The sequence below is a fragment of the Mirounga leonina genome, unplaced genomic scaffold (assembly GCF_011800145.1).
Source record: "Mirounga leonina isolate KUSES-001 unplaced genomic scaffold, KU_Mleo_1.0 Mir_94, whole genome shotgun sequence".
Classification (NCBI taxonomy): Eukaryota; Metazoa; Chordata; class Mammalia; order Carnivora; family Phocidae; genus Mirounga; species Mirounga leonina.
In genome coordinates, this window is record NW_023270855.1 from 32,823,220 (window position 1) to 32,850,377 (window position 27,158).

The 27,158-nt window shown below is 35.2% G+C and overlaps 1 protein-coding gene across 7 annotated transcripts in view; it reads left to right on the plus strand.

Annotated features, from left to right (window-relative positions):
* CFAP20DC (CFAP20 domain containing) overlaps positions 1-27,158 on the plus strand; it is a 261,449-nt gene that overhangs the window by 68,049 nt on the left and 166,242 nt on the right. For all 7 annotated transcript variants that reach the window (XM_034997947.1, XM_034997948.1, XM_034997952.1 and 4 more), the window contains exon 5: positions 19,595-19,709. In XM_034997947.1, coding sequence (XP_034853838.1) covers positions 19,595-19,709 — 115 coding nt within the window. The remainder of the gene's footprint in view (positions 1-19,594; positions 19,710-27,158) is intronic.

Here is a 27,158-nt window from a genome sequence, read left to right on the forward strand (position 1 = left end):
TTCTTTCTTTCTTTCTTTCTTTCTTTCTTTCTTTCTTTCTTTCTTTCCTTTCTTTCTTTCTTTCTTTCTTTTCTTCCTTTTTAGTTTTTATTTAAATTCCAGTTAGTTAACATACAGTGTAATATTAATTTCAGGTGTACAATACAGTGATTCAACAATTTCATATATCACCTGGTGCTCATCACAACAAGTGCACTCCTTAATCCCCATCACCTAGGTGACCTCCCCTCTGCTAACAACCAGTTTGTTCTCTATAGTTAAGAGTCTGTTTCTTGGTTTGCCTCTTGATGGGTTTCATTTGCAATGTCTGTGGAATATTCAGGAAAAGTTTCAAGTAAGCAGTTTGAAGTTCAAGGAATGAGTGAGGGCTGGAGATGTAGATTGAATTGTCAACACAGAGATAACATTTAAAATCAGAGCAGGGAGTGGAAAATCGTCCCCATGGAAAAGAATGTTTAACAGAGAGAGAGAGAAGAGAACCCAGAAGCTCCCAGATATAAGTCTATAGGAGCTATTTGAATGCACATTTTAATTCTTCCCCAAATATTAAATAACATATAAATCTAGCTTTAGGGAAAGTAAAAATGGAAATAGTGAATGCTACAGAAATCAAATGTGAAAATGCTAGGTATTATCTTCTCCCCATAAAATAATCTTGATATCTAATTGGATATATTTTTTAAAAGAGCAGTAGTTTTGTGCCTTCTGGGAACATTGCCTTACTTTCTGCTTTGAAAATTGGCACAAATGTAGCTCATGTGAACACTTTCATCTTGTGCTGGAAACTTGTGAATTGACTATAGAACTGAATGAGTTAATTTGCTGCTCGTTTCTAAACAACAGGATTCAGGTGATGAATTCTATGTGTTGTCTAACTTAATTGGGAAATGTGTTTACATTGATAAGCTTCCAGCCTAATTCAAATGAAGGGAAGCTTTCTAATTTCACCTTTCATTTACTAAAATTTTTTAAGATAGAAGAATGTATAAAAATGAAACCAATGTGTCAATCCATAATAACCAAATCTGTTTGCTTTTTACTTCAAAACAATCATTAGGCCCTACAATAAGACATTTCTTGGTGGTTTTCTTTAGTTCCTCTACAAATGATCATCCTCTGACTCCAGGGACCTATAGATTTTAGTATATGGCCTTCCAGCTTGTATATTATAGTGCTGAACTGTCATCCATAGCATCCATTAGAATGTTATTGACAAAATGTCCACTCGTATTGAACTAAGCACTCGATAAACCACTATAAGTAAATTGTTGTGCTCTTACCTCGAAGGATGGTCTATTGATTCCCCACACAAGTATGGGCCTAGGAGCACAACCCTAGCTACAGTTCCCTTGTGGTACCTGTAAAATGTTGCATAATGTCTTTTTTGAGATCCCCAGAAGTAAAGAATTCTTTTAAACATTTCTTTTTTATATATTGTTGTCTGTGCAGATTATTTTTTTTTATTTCACATAGTAAACTGCTAATCATTGCTTTGTTCTTATGGGCTAAAACTCTTCCATTTATAAATTATGGAAGAGCAGTCCATGCCCATAATGGGAAACTTTGGAATCATTCTCCAAATGTAACTGCATCTAATAATTTTTTTGTGGGTACTTTCAGAGATTATCTCTGTGTGTGTGTGATATTATAATCTTTTTTTCCTCAAAAATAATCATACCATTTATATTTTTTGGAAATTGGTTTGGTGTGGTGAGAGCGGAGCTTTCTACTTTTATCTGTCTTGGGAATCTTTCCGTGTTGCTACTTATTAATTTGTCTCATTCTTTTTAATAGCTGCCATATGTATCATTGCATGCGTTTAGCATAACATATTTATCCAAAATTTCCCTGCTTGTTTTTCTGTGTTATAATGAGCTTCCATATAAGTGTATCTTTACATACTTGTAAAATCTCCATTTAAACACGTGAGATTTTCATGTGAATAAGAGAATATATACATTACCTAAGGGGTCACAATCTCCTACAGCTATAGTGATACATTCAGGAAAGCAGAGGTGAAGAGGGAGAGAAAATCGGGAGGTGTTCAAGGACATTTGACAAATTTCCCCCCCTGTTGGATACTGTCAAATTTCCACTGAAGGTAACTTACAGCAAAATTTTTAAACAATGATAACAACAACAAAAAACAAAAACAAAAACAAAAAAAAAAAGTTTTTTCAAGACTAATCAGAAATCCCCAATAATCAGTTTGTGTAGTATTTTATATTGATAATTGAGCATCTAACTGATTTGCAATTTGTGAAAAATGTACTTTAGTGCCAAATATCTTCTTTATAGTGGTCTTCAAAAAGTGATCATTTATGCTGATACCATTCAGTTCAACAGAATAGTCAATTATGGAACAATACCCTAACCTTATGTATAAACAAAAGGCTACAGTGCATTGGTGTTGTATATCCTAAAATACAAGTGAGTTCATTGACAATTTATGGCAAGGTATATTTTGGGGGCGTTAGGAGAATGGGTGGTATGAGTTCCATAATTTGACTTCTCACTTTTATGTTAGAGAACTCTAGTACCCAAGCCGTAGCTTTTCTAAGGAAGGTGAATGTTGCTTGAAAACAGATGATCTTGAAGAAAAGAGAAAACCCAATAAATTAGAGCTGACAAATCAATTAAACGCATACACCTGGAGGAGTAATATCCTATATTTATAAAGTACTTCACAGTTTCTGAAGTGTTTTCATGGTCATTTTCTCAGTACAATGAATGGACAGATGTTATTATCCCCAATGAGGAAGGAATTGAGACTCCAAGAGGTTGACTCTACTCCCTGGAACCCTTTGTCTTTAGTAATAAAGATGTAAATATTAGTGTAGTAGTTTCCTAGGGCTGCCATAACAAATCACCACAAACTGGATGGATTAAAACAACATAAATGTATTGTCTCACAGTTCTGGAAGTTAAAAGTCCCAAATCAAGTTACCAGCGGGTTAGTTCCTTCCAAAAGCACTGAATGAGAATCTGTACTATGCCCTTCTCTGCTACCTTTTCTGAGAGTTGCCAGCAATCTTTGGCATTTCTTGGCTTATAGATGCATCATTCCAATTTCTGCCTTTGTTGTCACATGGCACCCTCTCTCTTAGTCCAAATTTCCCTCTTCTTATAAGGATGCCAATCATTGGATTACAGCTCACTCTAACGTAGCATGACTTTATTTTAATTTGATTATATCTGCAAAGACCCCATTTCCAAATAAGGTTGCATTCACAGGTACCAGGGATTAAGACTTGAACATATCCTTCTGGGGGACACAGTTTAACTCACAACAATGACTATGGAGCATTGAATGAATGTTTTCCAGGAGCACAAGAGCATCACCAAGAAAGGTGATGCTTACTCTTTTCTATACCTTTCTGCTGTATTTCCACTTACCCAAAGCCCCATCACCAGTTAGTGATTGAAGTACTAACAGCTTTTTTTTGTGGAGATACAATTCACATACCATAAAATTCTCCCTTCAGGGTGTATTATTCAGTGGTTTTTAGTATATTTCACAGAGTTGTGCAACCATCAACACTGTGTAATTTTAGAATGCTTCATCACTCCCAAAGTACCTGTATTCATTAGCAGTTACTCCCTGCTACCCCTAGCCCTTTCTTTCCATCTCTAGGGATTTGCTTATTTTGAACATTTCATATAAATGGAATAGTCTTTTGCATTTAGCTTCTTTCACTTAACATAATGTTTCCAACATTTGTCTATGTTGTAGCATGCCTTTAGTCCTTTTTATGCCTGAATAATAATCCATTGTATGGGTCTACTGTATTTTGTTTATTCACTTATCAGTTGATGGACATTTGAGTTGTTTCTACTTTTTGGCTATTATTAATAATGCTGCTGTGACCCTTCATCTACAAATTTTTGTGTGGACATATGTTTTCAATCCTCGTGGTTATATACATAGGAGTGAAATTGCTGGGTCATATGGAACTCTACATTTAACTTTTAAGGAACTGCCAAACTGTTTTCAAAGTGGCTGTACCACTTTATACCCCCACCAGCAGTGTATGTGGGCTCCAATTTCCCCACATCCTCAGAAACATTTATTGTTTGTCTTTCTTATTATACCCATCCTATGGGTATGAAATGGTATCTCATGGTTTTAGTTTTCATTTCCCTATTGGCTAATAATGTTGAGCATATTTTCATCTACTTACTGGCGATTTATATATCTTCTTTGGAGAAATATCTATTCAAATTCTTTGCTAATTTTTAAATGGAATTATTTCTTTTTATTGTTGAATTGTATGAATTCTTTATACATTTTGGACACTAGACTCTTACTAGATATATGATTTGTAAAAATTTTCCCCCATTCCATTGCTCTTCTTACTTTCTTGATAGTGTCCTTTAAAGGACAAATTTTCTAATTTTTAAAAATGTAGTTTATCTATTTTTTCTTCTGTTGGTTGTGCTTTAAACATCATATCTAAGAAACCATTAGTTGATTGAAGGGCATGAAGATTTTCACCTATGTTTTCTTCTAAGAGATCTATGGGTTTAGCTTTTATATCTAAGTCTTTGATCCATTTTGAGTTAATAAAAAAAAAACTCACCACAAACTAAGAGAAGAAGGGAATTTCTTCAGTCTGATAAAGGACATCTATGAAAACATATAGCTTATCATACTTAATGGTGATAGACTGAATGCTTTCCCCCTAGGGATCAGAAACAAGGCAAAGCTGTCTTCTCTCACCATTTCTGTTCATCACTGTATTGGAGATTCTAGTCAATGCAATAAGGCAAGAAAAAGAAATAAATAGTATAAGACATCCATATTGAAAAGGAAAAAGCAAAACTGCTTATTTGCAAACAGCATAAATGTCTGTAGAAAAGAAATTGAGTTCCACAAGTTTGAAGAATATTAAAATCAATATACAAAAATCAGTTGCATCTCTATTTACTAGATAGAGTAATCTGAAAATGAAATTAAGGAAACAGTTCCACTCACAGTATCATCAAAAAGAATAAAATGCTTAGGAATTAGTGTAAGATTTGTATTCTGAAAATTTTAAAATACTGCTGACAGAAATTAAAGGTATAAATAAATATTGTTATGTTGAGAGTTCTCCCCAAATTTATCTAAGCTTCACCAGCAGGTGATTGTTTTTTTATTTTGGGCTTGTTTGGTTTTTTTTGTGGGCTTTTTTGTAGAAATTGATGAACTGATCCTAAAATGTATATGGAAATTCAAAGGTGAATAGTAGAACAGTTTTGTGAAAGAACAAAGGTGGAGGACTTAAGCTTACTGATTTCAAAATTTACTGTAAGGCTAGTGATCAAGGCAGTATGATACTGGCATGAAGAAGACAGATCAGTGAAGCAGCATACAGAAATAAAACCTTACATTTATGGTCAGTTGATTTGTTTACAAAATTGCTAAGGCACTTCAGTTGGGTAAAAGAATAGTCTTTCAGCAGATGATGCTGGGACATTTGGATATCCACGTGCAAAAAAATTAATTTAGAACCTTACCTCACACCATATACAAAAATTAGCTCAAAATGGATTGTAGACCTAAATGTAAGAGTTAAAAGCATAAAACTTCTGAAAGAAAACAGTAGGAAATCTTCATGACCCTGGGTTAGGCAAAGCATTTGTAGATATGACACCAGAACACAAATAATAAAAGAAAAAATAGTAAATTGGACTTCATAAAAATTTAAGAGTTTTGCATTCAAAAGGCACCATTAAGTAAATGAAGACAAGCCTCAGACTGGTGAAAGTATTTGCAAATTGTATATATGGTAAGGTTCTTGTATCCAGAATATTAAAAGAACTCTCACTGTTTGTTAATAAAAAAAAAACATCTCACCCAATTTAAAACTTGGTAAAAGATTTGAATAGGCATTTCATAAAAGCAGATAGGTAAATGGCTAAAAAGCACATGATAATATTCTCATTAAGGAAGTGTAAATTAAAACCATAATGACTGTTTCCATAATTTGGACATTTTAGATAATGCTGCTATAAACATCAGGGTGCATGTATCCCTTTGAGTTAGTATTTTTGTATTCTTTGGGTAAATACCTGGTGGTGCAATTGCTGGATCTTAGGGTATTTTAACTTTTTCTTAACTGTAGAGAACTGATGGTTACCAGGGGAAAGGTGCATTGGGGGATGGGTTAATAGGTGATAAGGATTAAGGAGTGCACTTGTTCTGATGAGCACCAAGTGTTCTATGGAAGTGTTGAATCACTGTGTTGTACACCTGAAACTAATATTACATTATCCGTAAACTAACTGGAATTTAACAACTTAAGAAAAAATTTTTAAAAAAATAAAACCAAAATAAGATACTACCTCATACCCACCACAATGGATGTCTTCCTGGGTATATGCCTAAGAAACATGAAAATATGATCACACACAGAGCTCAACATGAATATTCTTAGTACCATTATTTAGATTGGCCAAACCTGGAGACAAACTACAATTCCATCAACTCTATTGATGAATGGATAAGCAAAATGTGCTATATACATATATTACAATACTGTTCTGCAATTAAAAAGTAATGATACAGCCTACAATATGGATGAATGTCAAAAACATTGTGCTCAATAAAAAACGTCACATGCAAAATTTATATTTTATATTCCATTTATATGAAATATCCGGAGAAGGCAAATGTTTCCAGACCCAAACCAGATTCATGATAGCCTGGGGATGGGGATGAGAGTGGGGATTGACTGCAGACAGGTATGTGGGATCTATTTGGATGATGGGAATGTTTGACAACCAAATTCTGGTGATGGTTGCATAACTCTTTAAAATACTAAAAATGTACACTAAACTTGGTGAATTTTATGGCACATAAATTGTACCTCAATACAGCTGTTTTTAAAAAGGGGATCAAATGACATTCAGAGAAAGATTCAAAGAGCACCAGTTATTGATGTAAAGCAATACATGTGAAATGTGCATTGTAATGAATGCTAATTATAAAAAGAGCCTTGTGTTTTAATAAGTATATGAAAGCATCTTAAGTTCAGAATTCTGAATTTTTCTATAAAGGACAAAAGAATCCTCACTGAATTTAAACTTCAGCAGAAGGGACCCAGGAAAAATTGATGGAATAAAATTCCCTGTGGTGATTATGAAGCATAGGAGTGAATGCATAAGGGAGGCCTTCTGCATGGCGCCATCTTCTGTATGACTTTAAATTTCAGTGCACAGCCATATTAACTATATACCCAAACATCACTGCACACATTTAAATATACTATTTTGCAAACTCACTCTTTTCTTGTAATTTGTAGTTGGAGTTATTTGGTAGCATCACTGAAGGTGTGCATTCAAATTTGGTCATTTTTAGGTCATGATAAGAAAAATGAATATCATTTTGGCTTTAAGAACAAATAATTCTAATAAATGAATCTAATCATCAGAAGCCTGACATCAGTTTTGCAAGTTCATTCTAACCTGAAGTGAACATTCCATGGTTGTAAATGATTGTACATACGGAAGAAAAGTGAATAGGTAATCTAAATAGACAAGTTTATCTACACTATTGGATGGTTGCTACCATTTACTCAACTACTCGCTGAGGTTACTATTGTTAAAAATTGTCAATCAAAGATGAAGATATAAAAGCAAAATTGGAAATTGAATTGGAAAGTAATTTTACTTTCAAATGGTTTGCAAATGTAGATGTTAAGTTTGAAATAAATGTCATTAATGACCATAGCTGAGAGAGTTACACACCTGCTAATCACTAGAATATTATAATAAATGAGGTTGATTTTCCTGTTGACTACCCCATTTTTTTCTCAACATGATCTCATTACTTTTTCTATCACATTGCTGACCCTTAGCTATGAATGCTCACTTACAGATATAAAAAATGTATTAACTCATATATGGTTTTTTTAATAAAAAAGTATCTAAATTTAAGAGAAGCAATGCCAGTGTTGTTTGTCTTTTTCTGCTTTGTTAGGTCACAGGAGGTTTTAGATGGTGAAAATCAAGCCTGTATTACAACTGAAGAGCTGTTTTACAAGCAGCCTTCCTTACAGCAACTAAATTGTCCCCAAAAAAGCACATGAGCACATGAGCATAATGAAGCTTTTAAGTAGGCACACATAGGCATTTATATTCTCTATCTCTCATGAATGACTAATTTTAATTTTTTTAAGTAGCAATTCAGCTTGCTTTCAGAACCATTTAAGCTTAACACATGATTTTGTTTTCCCTCCAAAACCAACTATTCTTGATTATGAGATAGGGAAGGTTTGCATATTTATTTTTGCAAAGACAGTAGAATAAGTTCTCATCACCATATGAGTGGCTTAGTCTTAATACCTCTGTCCTAAACTGGGCACATGAGCATTTAGAAATTCTTCCAGAGATCAGAGCCATGATGGTTAGATTTAACTGAGAACTATCTTGTGTAGACCAAAACCTGACCTCCACAAGGGCAATGTCAGGCCATGTACCCATTGTGTGGTTCTTATCAGGCCTTACAGCCCTGGGGGGTGGGGCGCTACATTTCTTAATAAATATTTTAGTTAGTAGAAAATTAAAGGCTAAAAATACACAGCCACCCAAGATGATGGTTAGTACTTAGGTAGTTTTCTGTATGCCTGGCATTGTTCTAAGCATTTTTCTTATATCCACTTATGTATGCAGTCCTCACAACAATCCTATGAGTACTATTATTTTCTACATTTTATTAATAAAGAAATTGAGGTACAAAAGGTTAAGATGCCCAGTGTCACATAACTAAGAAATGGTGAAGCCAGAATTTGAACACAGAAAATATGGCTTTAAAATTATTGCTCTTAACCATTACAGCTTATTTCCACACTTGTTGATAATGATTAGCCTAAAATACAATTTGGGGCACCTGGGTGGCTCAGTCAGTTAAGCATCCAACTCTTGATTTCGGCTCAGGACATGATCTTGGGGTCATGAGATTGAGCCCTGTGTCAGGCTCTGCACTCAGTGTGGAGTCTGCTTGAGATTCTCTCTCTTCCTCTGCCTCTGCTCATGCTCTTTTTCTAAAATAAATAAAAATCTTTAAAATAGTAACAATCACTAAAAAAAAAAGTAGTAGTACTCAAAAACTACAGTCAACTCAAGACAACACTGATGATGAATTTGTAATAAATTATCCTTCCCCCAAACTGCAGAAATCCATCTCTTGTGTTTGTGCATGTACATACTGGGAACTTCTACAAATTACCAAACATTTCAGGGCAGTTAGATTTCTTTGTGGAATTTAGAATGAGAGACTTCTTGAAACTCTAAAATGGCTTTGGAATACCAAATTCTAGTAACGTTTTTAAACTCAATTAGAATGTTACTAGCAAGTGGTAAAGCTGAAATATATAGGACCACATGTTACTCACCCATGAAAACAAAGGAAAAGATTTGCATATTTGCATCAGATTATGGCCCATAAAGTGGGCTATAGTTACTGACCTAGAATACCAAAGGGGAATGAAAGAAATTCAGTAATAGAGGTTGAAAAACATGCTGTGGTAAGTAAAAAAAAAAAAAAAAAAAAGATGTAATTATTTTTAATTTGGAGATCTGAGGTGTTTTCCAGGAAGAGGTAGCATTTCAACCCAAACTGTGATGGCCGAATATAATTTCAGTTGGCAGAATGAGAGAAGGGACTTTCCAAGGGAAATGCATAAGCAAAGGCATGGAAATACAAAAGGATGGAGTATGTTTAAGTAGCAAACATGCTGGTATTGTCATTGTGGCAGCCCACTCCAGTGTTCCATGTCACATCCTCTGGGTGGCGACTGCAGTGGGTGGTTTGGAGCAAGATTGCTTGGATAGCATCCCATATCAAGTGCCATCCAGGACCTTCTTTGATGCTGTGGGAGCCTACTACTCTACCCACAGACAGGCATAGCTTGGAAATACTAGCGTGGTAAGGCCCCCTGAGGGAACCCTTAACCACTGGGGGTTAGAAGTTAGTGGATAGGGCGCCTGGTTGGCTCAGATGGTTCAGCGTCTGCCTTAGGCTCAGGTCATGACCCGGGGTCCTGGGATCGAGTCCCGCATCAGGCTCCCTGCTCAGCAGGAAGCCTGCTTCTCCCTTTGCCTCTCTCTCTGTCTCTGTCTCTTATGAATAAATAAATAAAATCTTTTAAAAAAAAAATAATAAGTTAGTGGATAGAGGCTCTCACCTCCTACTCCTCAAGTGGACAATTCTGGAGGCATTCTGTACATGTCTCCATGGATGTTCTGGTGGAATGGAGCCCCTGTAGTCTACAGCAGTGTTGTTGACAGTGCGTTCTTATCTTAGCTTTTCCTCTTTTGTTGTCTTACTCTCCCTCTTCTTCATTCCTAGATTATGGAATCTCTTGTCCAATAAAACACTTGTACCTGTGTCCCTTTCTCAGCCTCTGCTTTTGAAGATGTGCTTCCTAAAGAAGCTGCACAGCACAGCCAGGCGTATGAGATTGTGCAAAGGCTTTGATTGGCAAACAGACTCACAAGAATCAGAGATCTTAGCCAGTACTAATGTTCACGTGAAGCAGAAAGAGATCTGGAACAACCATTGCAGCTCTCTAGTTCTTTCTAAATGCACTTTGGCCCAGATTTAACAGAGACTTCTCTAAGCAAAGAGAACAACACCTGAGCATATTGCTCACGCAAAGGAAGCTCTTACACTTTTAGCTTATGTGACATTTTCCAAGGAACTATGCCCCATAAGTGCATGGATTCCAAGTTTGTTAACCATAAGCAATCTTAGAGAGATTGGGTGCATCCTGCAAAAACAAAACAAAACAAAAAACCCGTTTATTAAGGACTTTCCCTCTAATAAACACCACTGATGTATTTGTCAGAGGTCAGTCATGTTTACAAGGAGCTTTGGCTGGTTACCTTTCTCCTGGAATGAATGCCCTTTAGTAAAGGGGTTGAATGGATTGTAGGCCAGTTACTCACTTCTTCCTTCCTAGTAAGCATGACACCCTTCAAAAACACTAAGCCATACACTGCCATCCTTTGGAATTGTCAGATAGACTTGTAAATAATGTACCTTTATTCCTCTTGCTTTATCTTTTTAGATAGATTACTGGCTCTGCCACATACTAGCTCTGAGACCATGAACAAATGGCTTAATGTCTCTGAGCCTCTCACTACATTGGTAAGATGTGATTATTAATTCCTATTTCAAAAAAATTGTTGGGAGGAATAAATGAGATAACATTGGTGAAATTGAGTGGAGATTCTGGCATATAGTAGGGATTTAGATGTTGCTCTTCTGTTTTTCATCCTTTTCTCTTAAGTATAGCCTTAATATCTACCCCATCGAGCTCTTCTTGATATCTCATGTTAACCTGGCCTTATTCTGCAATTTCACTCCTTGCTGATGTTCTCACCTGGTGTCTCTGCAACCCCCTGGTTTCAGTCTTGCACTCCTTATTATATGAAGTCTGACAAAAGCAGAGGGTACATTGAGGAATGTGGTGAAAACTGATAATGGAGTAGTGACCAAGAGTCAGATTTTGGAGGTCCTTGAATAACAAGATAAGGAACCTTGGGCTTTATTCCTTAGGCTATAGAATGCCAAAGAAATTGGAGCCAAGGGAAGATATTCAGTCCCCATGGCTGGTCCACATGAAGAATGGACTGAGAGTCCATGTGTGGAGGCAGAGTCCAAGTGTGGAGGCAGAGAGACTAGTGTATTCAAACCAACAGATGACTAAGCATTGTGGCTATAGAAAACCAAAGAAGAAACAGACATGAAACTACTAGAAGGGAGGGTGACTGTGACAGGATCTGACAGCTAATTGGAATAGTGAAGCCCAAATGTTCAAAACAGGGAACAATCAGTGATTCACGGAGGTCCTCACTAATAACAGAGGATTATGAGGCCTATGGTGGGAAAGTGAAGTGATCTTTAATAACTGAGAGGATTGTAACTATATGAGGCCTATGGTGGGACAGTAAAGTGACCTTAAAGAACATAGAAATAAAGAAAGCAAGATTAGCCTATAGCTTATAATTGTAAGATAATAGTTCCTGGATCAGAGAGGGTTTTTTTGGTTTGTTTGTTTTTTACAAATTTTTAAAGGAAGATTTTGCCAATGGAAACACATGAAGACAAACATGGGCTCTGTCCATCCAAACACAGTGAAAGATAGGAGTCTTAGCTACCAGATATTAAATATTTTGTTAAATAGGAGCAAAAATTATTCTACTATGGATGTGTTTAGTCACTATCTACCCAAAAGAAAGTCAGCATGTGGTTAAGAATGTAGGTACTAGGATCATTTAGATCTGAGTTTAAATCTGGATTCTGCTAGATGTGTAACTTTGGGAACTAAAGCTTCAGTTTCCTCATCTGTTAAGTAGAGATAATAATAGTAGGCATCTTGTAAGGTTTATGGGAGCATTAAGTGAGGTAATGCATATAGAATACTTAATACAGTGTTGGCATATAGAAAATGTTCAATAAGTAATTAATATTTAATAATAATATTACTACCTTTCCTTTGGGGAATGCATACATCTAGTACTGAAGCATAAGTCACTTGTTCTGATTATATGACAAAAAAAAAAAAACCTTCTGATGCTTGATAGATCTTTTTTCTTTAGATAAATTGCCACAATCTAGCAGAGTACACTCATCTTGCTAGCTTTGGATCATCCTTTCAGGAGGCTTTATATGGGTCATGGTTGTAAGACACATGTTTGTGACCTATTGGGTAATTGGATCCAGACTGCAATCCAGAATTGAGTGGGAAATGGTTTTAAAAGAGTGAGAAGGGAAGAAGAGAAAGGGTACATGATATTCATTAGATGAACAAGTATTGTATTGAAAGTGTTTAGCTGTGGTTCTGTGAGGATGGACACCAAGGCACTCTTGTCACTGCTAGCACAGCATGTGGCAAATAGTGGCCATTTGGCATAAACGAATTAAAGAACTTCAGCCTGTTATGGTAGTGACCATACAGTCATATCACTGAAATGGCAGTGGACTTTAAAGAGACAAGTTTTAACACTCTGCTACTTACTAGCTGTATTTCCATAGACTAGTAGCTTCCTTAGTTTCTGGAGTCTAGTTTTCCCATCTACAAAATAGAGAATGAATACACTGCCTTCAATGAAGGATTTTTGTGAAACTTAATAAGATAATGTCTATGAAATGTGCTAAAAACAGCTACTGAAGACTGGTTATTTTTTCCTCCCACACTGAAGTATGATTTCTACATATCAGCTACTTCCGTAACTCTAGTACCTTGTGTTGTGCCACTAAAGCATTGACTGAATGCTAGTTGAATGAATTAATGATATCAGGAAGAAAATTTGAATAGGAGACCTTGAAGTTGGAATAGATATGTTGGTTATCATAGTGGAATAGGTTTAGTTTTAATTTAATTTTGCTCTCTGGGTAGATAAAGTTACCCAGAATGATAGCAGAAGAAAATTCTGATCTAGGTGCCAGAACTGCCCAGAACTGCCCAGAAATTCTGATCTAGGTGCCAGAACTGCCCAGAAAAAATGAAAGAATGCCCTAAAGATAAATAGATGATAGGTCAGTATGGAGTAGACTTGGGGAAAGTAGTTTTTAAGTTTTAAAATAATAAAATGCAAGTGCATGTAGACCATTCACCAGTCATACGCTGAATCATACAATGTCTTATTACATTTTTTAGAAAGGAAACTTTATAAAGTATATTCTCTGACCGCAATGGAATGAAATTAAAAATCAATAGCAATGCAATATATAGAAAAGACTGTACTGTTTGGAAATTAAATAGCACACATCTAAGTAGTCCAAGATTCAAAGAAGAAATCATAATGGGGAATTAGAAAATATCTCAAACTGAATGAAAATTATAATACAACATACCAGAATTTGCGGGAGACAGCTAACATAACGCTTAGAGGAAAGCTTATAAGTTTTAAATATTTGTATGAGAAAAAAGAAAAGTTTAAAATTAAGTATCTAACTTTCCATCCTAAGAAGCTGGGGGGCGGGGGGCGAAGAACAAATTAAACCCAAAGTAACTAAAAGGAAAGAAATAAAAATAGAACCAATAATCAATAAAATTGAAACAAAGAATAGAGAAATTTTACAAAGCCAAGAGTTGTTTCTTTAAAAAGATAAAACTTAATAAACCAAAGCAGATTGATTAATATAAAGAGAAAAATCACAAGTTACCAATGTCAGGAATGAGAGAAGGAATAGGAGGACTACAGATCCTACTGATGTTAAAATGCTAATAAAAGGAATAATATGAACAACTTTATGGCAGTAAAGTCACAATTGTTTATCAAAACTAAAACAACAAAAATTAGAAATCTGAATACCTACTAACCTATTAAATTGAATGTATAACCAAAATCTTCCCACAAAGAAAACTTCAGACTTAGATTAATTCTATTAACATTTAAACTAGCACCATTTTAAACAAATTTTCAGACAATAGGGAGGAAATACTTCCCAAATCACTTTGTGGGATTAGCTTAACTCTGTTATCAAAACCTGACATAGATATTATGAGAAAATTACAAACCAATGTCCCTCATACATGGATGTAAAAATCTTCAACAAAATGCAAGCATAATTGAAATTTATACCAACAGTACAAGGTTGATTTCACATTTGAAAACAGTATAATTCAAAATATGGACAGAATAAAGGAGAAGAACAATAGAATCTGAATCGATGCAGAAAAAAGGCATTGACAAAATTCCACACCCTTTCATAACTTAAAAAAAAAAGAAAAAAAAGACTTAAAAAACTAGAAATAGAAGAGAACATATTAAATCTGATAAAGGAAACCTGTATCTAACATCACATTTAATAGAAATATAGTGAATATTTTTCCCCTGTGATCAGGAACAAGGCAGGGTTTTGTGTGCTTATCACTTCAATTTACTATATGCTGGAGGTGCTTGCCAGTGCAGTAATACAAGAAAAAGAAATAAAAGGTATAAAGATTGCAAAAAGCGAAGTAAAAGTCTTTATTCACTGAAGACATGATTTTATATATAAAATCCTCAAGAATCTACAAAACAATTACTAAAACTAATGTGTGAATTAAACAAGGTCACAGAAAGAATTATATACAAAAATCAGTGGAATTTCTATATACTAGTAGCATTTGGCTGGTGAATTTTTAAAATTTGTTTTCAATCATGTCAAAAAACAAAATACTTAGGAATGAATTTAACAAAAGATGTGCAAGATTTCTAAAATGAAAACTACAAAACATTGTGAAAGAAATTAAACAAGGGCTAAATAACTGCAGAAGATATATCATGTAAGTGGATAGGGTGACTCAGTATTGTGCTCCCCAAATTGATCTGTAGATTCAACACAATCCAAAAACTCCCAACAACATTTTTATAGGAAATGATAAGTGGATCCTAAAATCTATGGAAAATAAGGGCCAGACAAACCTGAACAAAATCAAGTTGAAGAGTTTGTCTAGTTTCAAGACGTACTACAAATCCACAATGACTGAGGCAGTTGACATTGGTGGAAGAATGGATAAATGAAACAAATGGATCAATGGAAAGCCCAGAAATAGATCCACACACTCATACATATATATTCAATTGATTTTCAACAAAGTATCATGGCATTTCAGTTTGGAAAGGAGAATCTTTAACAAGTATGCTGGGACAACTGAATAAACATACAGAAAGTACCATACCCACTACCTCACACAATTCACTGAAATTAATATTGGATGGACTAAAACTATGGAGATCTAGAAGAAAATGTTGGAAAGTACCTTCTTTGCAGCTTTGGGCTAGGCAGGGATTTTTTAGGATGTAGAAAGTACTAATATAAATGTTGATAAACTGGACTTCACGAAATTAAAATTCTGTTAATTGAAAGGTATCATTAAGCTAATTTAGACAAGGTGTATATGAGTTTCTATGCACTATTCTTGATACTTTCCTGTGAGAAATTATTTCCAAATAAAAGGTTAACAAAAGATATCATTGTGATAATAGGGAAGAAAATAATCACAATGCATATGTCTGACAAAGGATATATATCCAAAATATATAAAGAACTCTCAGAATTATCAGAAAACAACCCAAAGAAATTGAACAAATGACTTAACAGCCATTTCACAAGACATGCCAGTAAACACATGTAAAAGTGGTCAATGTCATTATTCATAAGACAAATGCAAATAAAATCGCAATGATATCCATTCATACCAACTAGAATTGGCTAACATTAAAGTCTGATAGTACTGGGGAGCCTGGGTGGCTCAGTCAGTTAAGCATCAAACTCAATTTCAGCTCAGGTCATGGTCTCAGGGTCATGAGATCAAGCCCTTCATAGGGCTCCATACTCAGCGCAGATTCTGCTTGGGATTCTCTCTCTTCCTCTCCCTCTGCCCCTCCCCCTCCATGCTTGCTCCTCTCTCTTTCTCTCTCTCTCTCTTTCTCCAAAACAAAACAAAACTTAAAGCCTGATAGTACCAAAAGTTGGTGAGAATATGGAACCATTGCAACCATTTTGGAGAATTATTTCTATAAAGTTATACCTATATAATCCCATTCCTAGTTATCAAGAGAATGAAAATACTTGTCCACAAGAAGACTCTATGAGCATATTCAGACAGGTTTTATTTATGAGAAACCAATACTGGAAACAAATGCCCATCAACAACAGAGTGGATAGATAAATTGTATAGCCATGCAAGACTCAGTTAAAGAAAGGAACTATTGGTGCATGCCACAACATGGATGACTCTCAAGAATGTTGTGTTAAGTGAAAGAAGCCAGTCACAAGAGTATATGCTACACCATTTCATTTATAAGAATTTCAGGAACAGACAAAACTTACCCATGATAATAGATATCAGGAGTGAGGATTGACTAGAAGGGGCCAGAAAAGAACTTTCTAGGGTGATGGAAATGTTCTATATTTTGTTTGGAGTGGTGATTACATCAGTGTATACATTTATCAAAGCAAATGAGATTGTACTCTAAAATCCACATTTCAGTTATACATATTTTACCCCAGTAAAGAAAGAAAAGAGGGGCGCCTGGATGGCTCAGTCATTAAACATCTGCCTTTGGCTCAGGTCATGATCCCGGGGTTCTGGGATCAAGCTCCACATTGGGCTCCCTGCTCAGCAGGAAGCCTGCTTCTCCCTCTCCCACTCCTCCTGCTTGTGTTCCCTCTCTCGCTGTGTCTCTCTCTGTCAAATAAATAAAATCTTAAAAAAAAAAAGAAATAAAAGAGACTGTAACTATTTGTTTTTAAAAGATATCCATTCATATGCAAGATAGAATGTTGACTCTCTAATAGCTTCCTTTTGTGAACAATAAATTTATAAACCTTGGCTAAAAACCCTGCATGATTTGGCTCTTGCTTACCCTTTCTACTTCATGTCCCTTTTTTACCTACCAGGTCCTACCTAACCCTGCTGACTTTACTGTCCAGAGTAGGTCATTTCTTGATATTTTCTAGTTCAGTCTTTTTTTTTGTCATCTTCATTGATTTAAGATAATTTGCATTTATTTTGTCTCTTTCTCCATTTTTACCTTGTTTGTTTCACCATCATGTTCCCCAGTGTATTCCCAGGATATTTCCTGGCTCAGTGAGTATTTGTTGAATATGTGAATGAATGAATGAATGAATGTTCCTGTCATTTTATATGTTGATAAAGTGGTAGTCTACTCAAACATTCCTCTGTTTGGAATTACCAGTTCGAATAAAAATGACATAGTCTTATCTCTGTAAGCAAAACAAACCTTTAATAAAACAGTGTCTCAAATGAGTTTTTGGTTGATGCAACCAAACTTTTTGTATAATGCAAGGGAAGTTTTTCATCCTTTTCCCTTTCCAAAATCCCTACATAGTCTTTCCTTCTATTCCCTAATCAGAGTGTCTTACACAAGAGACCTAATAACATGACCATGCTTTCTTTGATCCTGTACCCTATTGGTAAAATGTTTGAGCACACTAACCACATAGGTACATTCATTTATTTCAAAAACAATAATATGTTGCTGTACTGCTATATAATGAAACATGCACAAAAATAACATTTTAAAAGGACAGGATGAAAGATAGTTCTAACATTTTCCTCTGTACTAAAGCGGAGGATTGTGTACCACCCCACCTCCACTTGTGCTCATCCCACTTTGCAGACAGTGCCTTGGGGCAAAAATTATACTACATTTTCTTATACATCTAAATATAAAACTATGGTGGACTTAACCCTTTTGCATCTTACCCTTACCTCTGACTCTGGATTGAAAGAATTTATTGCTTTTTAAATGAAGTTATGGGGGGGCGCCTGGGTGGCTCAGTCGTTAAGCGTCTGCCTTCGGCTCAGGTCATGATCCCGGGGTCCTGGGATCGAGTCCCACATCGGGCTCCCTGCTCCGCGGGAAGCCTGCTTCTCCCTCTCCCACTCCCCCTGCTTGTGTTCCCTCTCTCACTGTGTCTCTCTCTGTCAAATAAATAAATAAATATCTTTTAAATACATACATACATACATGAAGTTATGGTATTTTTTAGTGCAGGTAGAGTAGAATTTTTAGGCCTGGGACACACTCTGAAATCATCTCATCTAATTTTTACTGTACTTAATTTTAACATTGTTCAATAATAGTTTTTCTACAGAATATGTATTTTAGAAGGAAGAAATAATGAGAATAGAGAAGTAGGAAGGGGAGATAAGAAAGAGGTATAGAAAAAGCTATGTTGACTTTTAAAATAGTTAATTACTCTATAAATATTGGTAACAGTTCATTTGAATGAAATGTTGTCACCTTGGGGGATTACCAACTATAGAAAATTAGCAGTTCGTACATCTAGATAAAGTGCTAAAAATGGCGGAAACATCACTATTCTCTGATAAAAAGACAGTCTTTAATGAGCATCAACTCTACCATATAGCAGCCTGAGACAGGTTTAGAGATTTTAAGCCTGCTGTGTTACCTGTGAGACCTAAAGGAAGCAGAACATAAAAATGAGCCTCTATCAGTTTGAAGCACACCTAATCTTTGTGATCATGGCTGTGGTCTAAATCTATTAAAGATGTTCAAATTCAGTGTCCTTGGTATCACTGTGACTTGACCTGAATAGTGAGCAATAAACTTGTGTATTATAATTCTGGTTTGAAGATACGTGCTTAGGAAGTGAAACCGACAGTCAGTGTTTTGTGTCTGTCTCTAAGCAGACTAAGAGCCTATATAAAATGACAGGTGCATTTTTAGGGAAAGAAACCCATAATGTTTTCCTATTTAGTAGGTGACAGTATGTCCCAAGATAACACAAGCTTAAGGGGCCGGAACAAGCATGGTTATTAAAGGCTAGCAGTTTCTCAGTTCATACAAATTGAATTTTTTTGTAGGCTAGAAGACTGTAGAAATCTAGTGTAGAGTACTGAAATAAATTAGCATATTAAGTGAATTTATACATTCAGGCTTGTGAGCACTTTGAATTTAAGGAAGAAATTTTATTACTTCTTGAGAGGAAAAAGGCAGTTCTTAAATTCTGTGTTTGATCTCCCTATTACAAAGGGCCTATGTGATAAATTCTATCATTTTGATGATTATCCAAAGTAGTAGATATTATATTGATGGGAATCTTTCTTCTTTCTTTTTTCAGAATTACTGATTTAGGGAACATTAAAAGAAGATTATATTTATCAACGGTCCATAAGGAACTGTCCTCAACTCCTCTTCATGCAAAAATCCCACTCTTCATGATCAAGCGCAGAATTGTAAGTGTCACATGAATGTTGCTTAAAATATTAAATTCAATTCAGGAAATATTAATTATGGGCCTACTCTGTGTATAAAGCACTTTGTTAAGTACCATGGTCATATAAAAATGAATAAAATTCATACTCTTCCTTTCTCTTCCATGAAAGAGCTTAAAATCTACTAGGTGGGAGAATATAATTATTTGAACATCTAGAATATCACTAAAACTGTGGTGGGAAGCACAGTAGAGAGAGAAGGTCTACCAGTACTATGAAAGGGAAAGAAATCCATTTGACTACAGGATGAGGAAAGGCTGCTTGAAAAAGACTACATTTAGTTCGGCCTTTGAAGGACTGTAAGATTTCAACAGGTAGAGATAGGAAGCCAAGCATTCCAAGCAGAAGTAACAACATGAACAGAAGCATGAAGGCTGGAAATTGGTACATATTTGGAGAAAAAAGAATGATTAATCATTGTTGCCAAATTTTTTTTTAATAGCCTTAAGGAAACATCAATCCTACAATACAACAGTCAGGTATAGGTTGGGAGATTTTAGGCCTATTGTGTAACCTCTAAGACCTAAAGCAGCAATAAGGTATGAGTAGATAAGCAATAAGCTACAGGCCAAGAAGTTTGTTCCTGATATGACTGACTAATCTTTCTCAAATTTTAATTACTTCAGTACTACTCTCATGATTTTACCATGTTTTTGTACAACTTGTTCTAATATGTACTTAATACTTTACTTTAAATCAGCTTGCCTCTTTGAGGGCTTAAATACATTTATTTTAAAAGAAGTCTTTAACCACTTCCTCAAATACACAGACACCAATGTAAGGAAGGATCATGAAAATTCAGGTAAATATGACACCACCAAAGGAAACTAATAAAGCTTTAATAACTGATCCTAAGGAGATGGAGATCTGTGACTTGTCAGACAAAGAATTCAGAATAGTCTTCTTAAAGAAGTTTAATGACCTACAAGAACTTACAAAGAGACAACTAAATAAACTTAGGAAAACAAGCCATGAACAGCACAAGATGTTTGACAAAGGAATGGAAACCATCAAAAATAAACAGAAAAATACAGTAACTGAACTGAAGAATTCAGTGAAGAGCTTCAAAAGCAGATTGAACCATGCAGAAAAAAGAATCAGTGACCTAGAAGACAAGAAAATTGAAATTATCCTGTTGGGAGTAAAAAAGAAAAAGGAATGACAAAGAGTGAAGAAAGCCTATGGAAATTATGAGACACAAGGAAAATAAACAATATTCACATTATGAGAATTCCAGAAGAGAAAGAGAAAGGGACAGAAAGTATATTTAAAGCAATAATGGCTAAAAACTCCCCAAACCTGGGGAGAGAAATAGATATTCAGGTCCAAGAGGCCCAAGGGACACCAAATAGGACTACACAAACATATTATGATTAAATCGTCAGAAGTCAAAGAAAGAATTTTAAAAGCAACAAGAGAAAAGAGAGGTTAAAAGTTACAAGGGAACTCCCATAAAGCTATGGGCAGATTTCTCAATAGAAACTTTTCAGGCCAGAAGAGATTGTGATGGCATATTCCAAATATTGGAAAAAAATTAAAAACCAACAAAGAATACTATACTTGGCAAAGCTATCTTTCAGAAATAAAGGAGGGATAAAGACTTTCCCAAACAAACAAAAGCTGAGGGAATTCATTACCACTATATCTGCTTTACAATAAATGCTAGAGAGAGTTCTTTGAGTAAAAATAAAAGGACTCTAACAACATAAAAACATAAGAAGGCAGTGTAAAACTCACTACAATGGTAAATGTATAGTCAGAGTAGGAGTCTGTAATAGTGGTACATAATTCATTTACAATAATATTAAATTGCATTCACCCTTCTATGTTTTAAGTATTGATTTCCTTATTCATCTAAGATTTTTTAGAGTTCAAAAATGTGGTTTCAAAGAGTGAAATCATATACGAAACCAATACGCCATTCTGTGTGTGGTTAATAAATAAAATCTGTCATTACCTTGCTTTTGTGAATTCAGTCACCTTTGTCAGTTAACTAATTGAAGTTCTGGATATTTTGTTAAAATCTGAACTGATTATTCTGTACATGGATATCATCCACAGACACAGAGTAGTATGCCTTTCATCTAGTGACATTTGTAGGAATACAGTATTTGAAAATAAAATATTATCTTTTTTACAAGTAAACCTTGATGAGATAGAAAGTGAACTTGACTGAGCCATATTTCCTATTTAATAAATGAGTCAGATGAATATGTGCCAGTGGCATCAGATACCTCATAACATAAGAAATGTACTACTTAAACTAAAAACTAAAAATTAAAAAATTAAAAAAGTATAATAGGTCCTGTGGGGCAGTGTTCTGTAACTCATCTACCTCAACTGCCCACCTTCTAGTCAGATAACTCAATGGAGAATAGTTACATGTAGTTTTAAAAAAAATCCTCATATAAAGAAAGCAAACCAGTCATTATTTTAGGTAACTTGAGCTCATGCTAAATTTTAAAGGCAAAACAGTCATAACATATCTAGAACTTTTTTTCTGAGTGTGGTTGAGTCTAGAAAGAATTGCTCACATACATTTGAGACAGTCCTAAGAAAGAAGCAAAGAAAAGGTATTTTTTTCTATAGTGTTCCCCATCCCAGTAAAATCACCAAGTCATACCTACTTGTAATATGTTCTAATCTATATTTTGTTAAATATAAACATGTAAATACTATGTAGGGGTTAAGAGTATGGTATCTGAATTCTTACTAGTTATGTGACCCTGTGCCAGTTCCTGTGTTCATTTTCCTCACCCATAAAATGCAGATAATATGAGATATACTTCCTATTAAGGTTGTTATGAAGACTTATGCAAGTAAATGAACATAAGACTTTTAGAACAATGCCTGGCACAGTCTAAGCCCCAGATAAGGATTATAGCTCCGATTTGCTATTTAGTTGCTACTTCTTCCAGGAAACCCTCCATGACTTCCCCTCTGTGGAATAGCTCTTTGGGGCATAGTTCGCCATTGCCATTCACAATTTCATAATCCTTTTAACACTTCTTCACCCTGTGCTTGAATCATGTTTGCTTGTCTATCTCCCCACCTTTAGACTACAAGCATGTTTTATGTTACTTTTATCCCTAGTCCCATTAAGAACATGGCACATAGTAAGTGCTCAATAAATATTTGTTGAACAAATAGGCAAGTCTTACTGTGCCTCCTGATGTGGGAAATAAAATAAATGAGTTTGTCATGGAACTTTCTAAATGTACTTGATGATTCTAGAAATATTCTGTACTATTCAAGCAATAGTATTAAGAAATATTAAGAAATTCGGTTCTAAAACTTGTACTCATTTCCCCTCAGTTTCCTCCCAGTCGAAGAGATGCTACAGCAGCAGAGGGTCTTTCATTTCCACTGTTAATATAGTCTATTCCCATTGAGCCCTTATCAAATTAAAGCTGAGCCATGTTTTAGGGGAACCTTGTATGGTGAGAAGCAAGGTGAGAGAGAACACTCCATCCATTAAAAATGCCATCCCCGGGCCCTCTTTGGTGTTGGTATGGTCTTGCTCTAGTTCTCTACTTTTTGCCAAAACTTTCCTCATTTCTACTTTTTAGGAACTGTAGATATTTTGGTCATAAACCTTGAAACACGATGTTTTTAAAGCTCTTCAGCTAACGTTTATAAATCAGAAGTTATCAATATTGTCTGTTGTGCAGTGAGCAGTCAGCTGGAGCTGAGTGGCAATTGCACACTTTTAACAGAGCTTTAAGCTCTGCTGTAGAGTTCAGTCCTTTTCACTCATAAGGAATGAAGGTGCACTCAGACCATTCCTGCTTCATTCATTTAAGTTATCTGCCTAGGCCCTCTAGGCATAGAGTTTGCAACCCCGATTTAGAGGATAATTACCAAATGGTCCACTTTGCCTTGGTTCTTTAGCTAAAACCTTTACATAGCCAAAGGCAACAAATAAATATTCTTAGAGCCACACCAATATGAATATTTATGTACAGGCAACTTACTATTCCAGTTACCATTAAATGTTCAACCTTTCAAGTAAAAATTTTTATTTTTCATGTTATTCCTAATTTTGAAGAATTCACTTTAATATTTAAATTACAACAATTTATACTTTTAACTTAGATTTTCAATGGCAAGAACAGTTTGAAAAATTAACAACCATCAGATTAAACAATGGAGGTAGTTTCTTAGTCAAGACTCACTGAAATCAATCTTACTTCTTCAGTATAATTTTAATTAGTTGGTGATAGTATCAGATGAACATCAATGTCTTGCTACCAAAGTATATATTAATGTACAGTAAATTTAATTGTATTTGAATAGGAAGTTCAGGTATGAAATACCATTGAGAATGAATCATTCATTGGAGGTATAATGAAGTGGTATGATAAATTACAATGCCAAAATCTTTTAGTAACCTTTACACTCAAATACCCAGTGTTTGTCATTTAAATGGATAAAATTACTCTTTAGGAGTTGTACTTTCTTGACCACGACTCTGATGGAATATGTTACAGCTTTTATTACAAACTGAAAGTGTGGTATAATGTTTTTAAAATATCCCCTAAAGATCATTTTCCCCATAAAGTCAGTGATTTAGAAATTTTTGATTTTTAACAGCATTTAATTTCTTGAGCACTGAATGAGAAGGGAGTGGAGGAAGCAGGTTTATTTAGACCAAGATCATTTAGATATATATTTAAGATGCTAGAGAATGTCCTTTAATGAAACCATTCTAACCTAGAATCCACTATAATGCTTATGGTACTTATTTGAAGGTTTGTAAATGTTTTCATCTTCTCCATGAGAATATCATTTAAAAATATGTTTTTCTCTCTCTACTCACCTGTCAGTGTAATATAGATGTTTAAGAAATTTGGGGAAAGAAGAGTAATTCCATGCCTTCCTCTGAAGCCCCCAAATGGTTACGTGAATTAGGAACAACTACATAAAAATAAGTTTGTTCTGGAAAACAGATGATTATCCACTTTTAATCACATGAACAGGCAGAAGTATATTGTTAGAGTTGAAGTGTGGTCTCTAGAGCTAGCTTGTAGGGGCTCAAATTCTCGTCACTTCCTGTCTGGGCCCTTAACTGAATTGGTTAATCTCTCTGTGCTTCATTTCCTCATCAGTTAGGTGGTGACAATAATAGAACCTGCTTCCTAGAGGAGTTGTTAGGATTGAAAGAGTTATTACCTAGAACAGTGCCAAGCTCTTAGTAAGTGCTCAGTTAACATTTGTTGATATTGTTATTATTTTACTATTTTCTCTTAACCTAAATCCATGTTTATTAACTTAGGAATATAGTGTCACAATAAACTTCTGAACTTACAGTTCATTTCTTTTTTTTTTTTTAAGATTTTATTTATTCATTCATGAGAGACAGAGAGAGAGAGAGAGAGGCAGAGGGAGAAGCAGGCTCCCAAGGAGCAGAGAGCCCAATGCGGGACTCGATCCCAGGACCCCGGGACCATGACCTGAGCCTAAGGCAGACGCTCAACCATATGAGCCACCCAGGCGCCCTACAGTTCATTTCAATTGATAAATATTTATTGAACCCCTGCTATAGACCAAGGTCTATGACAAATGATAGGAATCCAAAGGTGAATGACACATCAAGGAGATTATAATATAGCAGAGGAGGCAAACACATAAACAATGATAATGGGCTCTGGTGAACACCGAACTAGTCTTAGGAACCAGATGCTGCTAAAGGAAAATATCAGACTTGTCTAGCCAAGTTGGGGATTAACAGTGGAGGTATTTATGCTAAATGGTAAATACACACAAACAAAAGTATGAAAGTTTATGTCATATTTGATCCATTAACTGATTCAAATGTGTGGAATTAGTGCTAGAAAGGAAGGCTAGACAAAACCGTGAAGGTCTTTGAAAGCCATGTTGAGAAGTTTGAATTTTAGTCCATTAGAAATTTTTAAAATAATTTTTAACATAGAGAAGTTTCATGATATGATCTGCATTCTAGAAAATAAGTCTGATATCAAAATGGAGAGAGCTAGAGGAAAAGAGACCAATTAAGAGGCAATGCGCAGGGTGCCTGGGTGGCTCAGTTGGTTAAGCGACTGCCTTCGGCTCAGGTCATGATCCTGGAGTCCCAGGATCGAGTCCCGCATCGGGCTCCCTGCTCGGCAGGGAGTCTGCTTCTCCCTCTGACCCTCCCCCATCTCCTGCTCGCTCTCTCTCATTCTTTCTCTCAAATAAAATAAATAAAATCTTTAAAAAAAAAAAAAAAGAGGCAATGCGCAGAAGTCTAGGTGAGACATACAAGCCTGCATTAGTGTAGTAGCAAAGAAATAGAAGAGGACAGTTATGAAAGCTACTTAAAGAGTAAAATCAATTAAAAAAAAAACAATTAAAAACTGAGATTCACTGGATGGACTTAACACCAAGTTAAATACTGGAGATCTCATTAAATTGAAGCCAGGAATATAGAAACTATTCAAACAAAAGCATGGGGCGAGGGGGAGCCTAAAAAAAAAAAAAAAAACATGAGTACAGTCTGAATGGCTTGAGAAACAATATCAACCAGTCTAATATCTGTGTAATTGGAGTAGTAGCAGAACAAAGAGAGATTGAACACAAGAAAATTTATAAAAGTGATGGTTGAAATTTTTCAAAATTTGAAAAATACACCCACAGATCCAATAAGCTCAACAAATCAAGGGCTGAAGATCTCTCAAAAACCACACCAAACCACACCATGTTATATCGTAACTTAAAAAACAAAACAAAACAAAAACAACACAAAATCATGCCATGGTATGTCATAACTAAATTGCTGAAAATCAGTGATAAAGAGAAAATCTTAAAAAGTAGCCAGAAGAAAAAAATACATTATTCACCAGAAACATTGATAATATATATCACAAGCTTCCCTCAGAAGCAATGAAAATAAGAAGACAATGGAATGATGCTAGGGTAAAAAAAAAAAAAAAAAAAAAAAATTTAACCTATCAACCTAGAATTCTGTATCTAGTGAAACTATTCTTCAAAAGTTGGAGCAAAATAAAAATACTTTTAGACTGAAAAGTGCTAGAGAATTCATTGCTAGCCAACTTGCACTACAAAAATATTAAAGTCTTCAAGCTGAAAACAATATGTACCAGATGGAAATTTGGATCTAAATGAGAGAAGAATACCAGTAGTGATAAATATGTAGATGAATCTGGGGGTGCCTGGGTGGCTCAGTCAGTTGAGTGTCCACCTCTTGATTTCAGCTCAGGTCGTGATCTCAGGGTCTTGAGATCGAGCCCTTGTCAGACTCCAAGCTCAGCAGGGAGTCTGCTTCTCTCTCTCTCTCTCTCTCTCTCTCTCTCTCTCTCCCCCCTCTCCCTCTACCCCTTCTCCTGATTGCTAACTCTCTCTCCCTCTCTAAAATAAATAAATCTCTAAAAAATATGTAGATGAATCTAA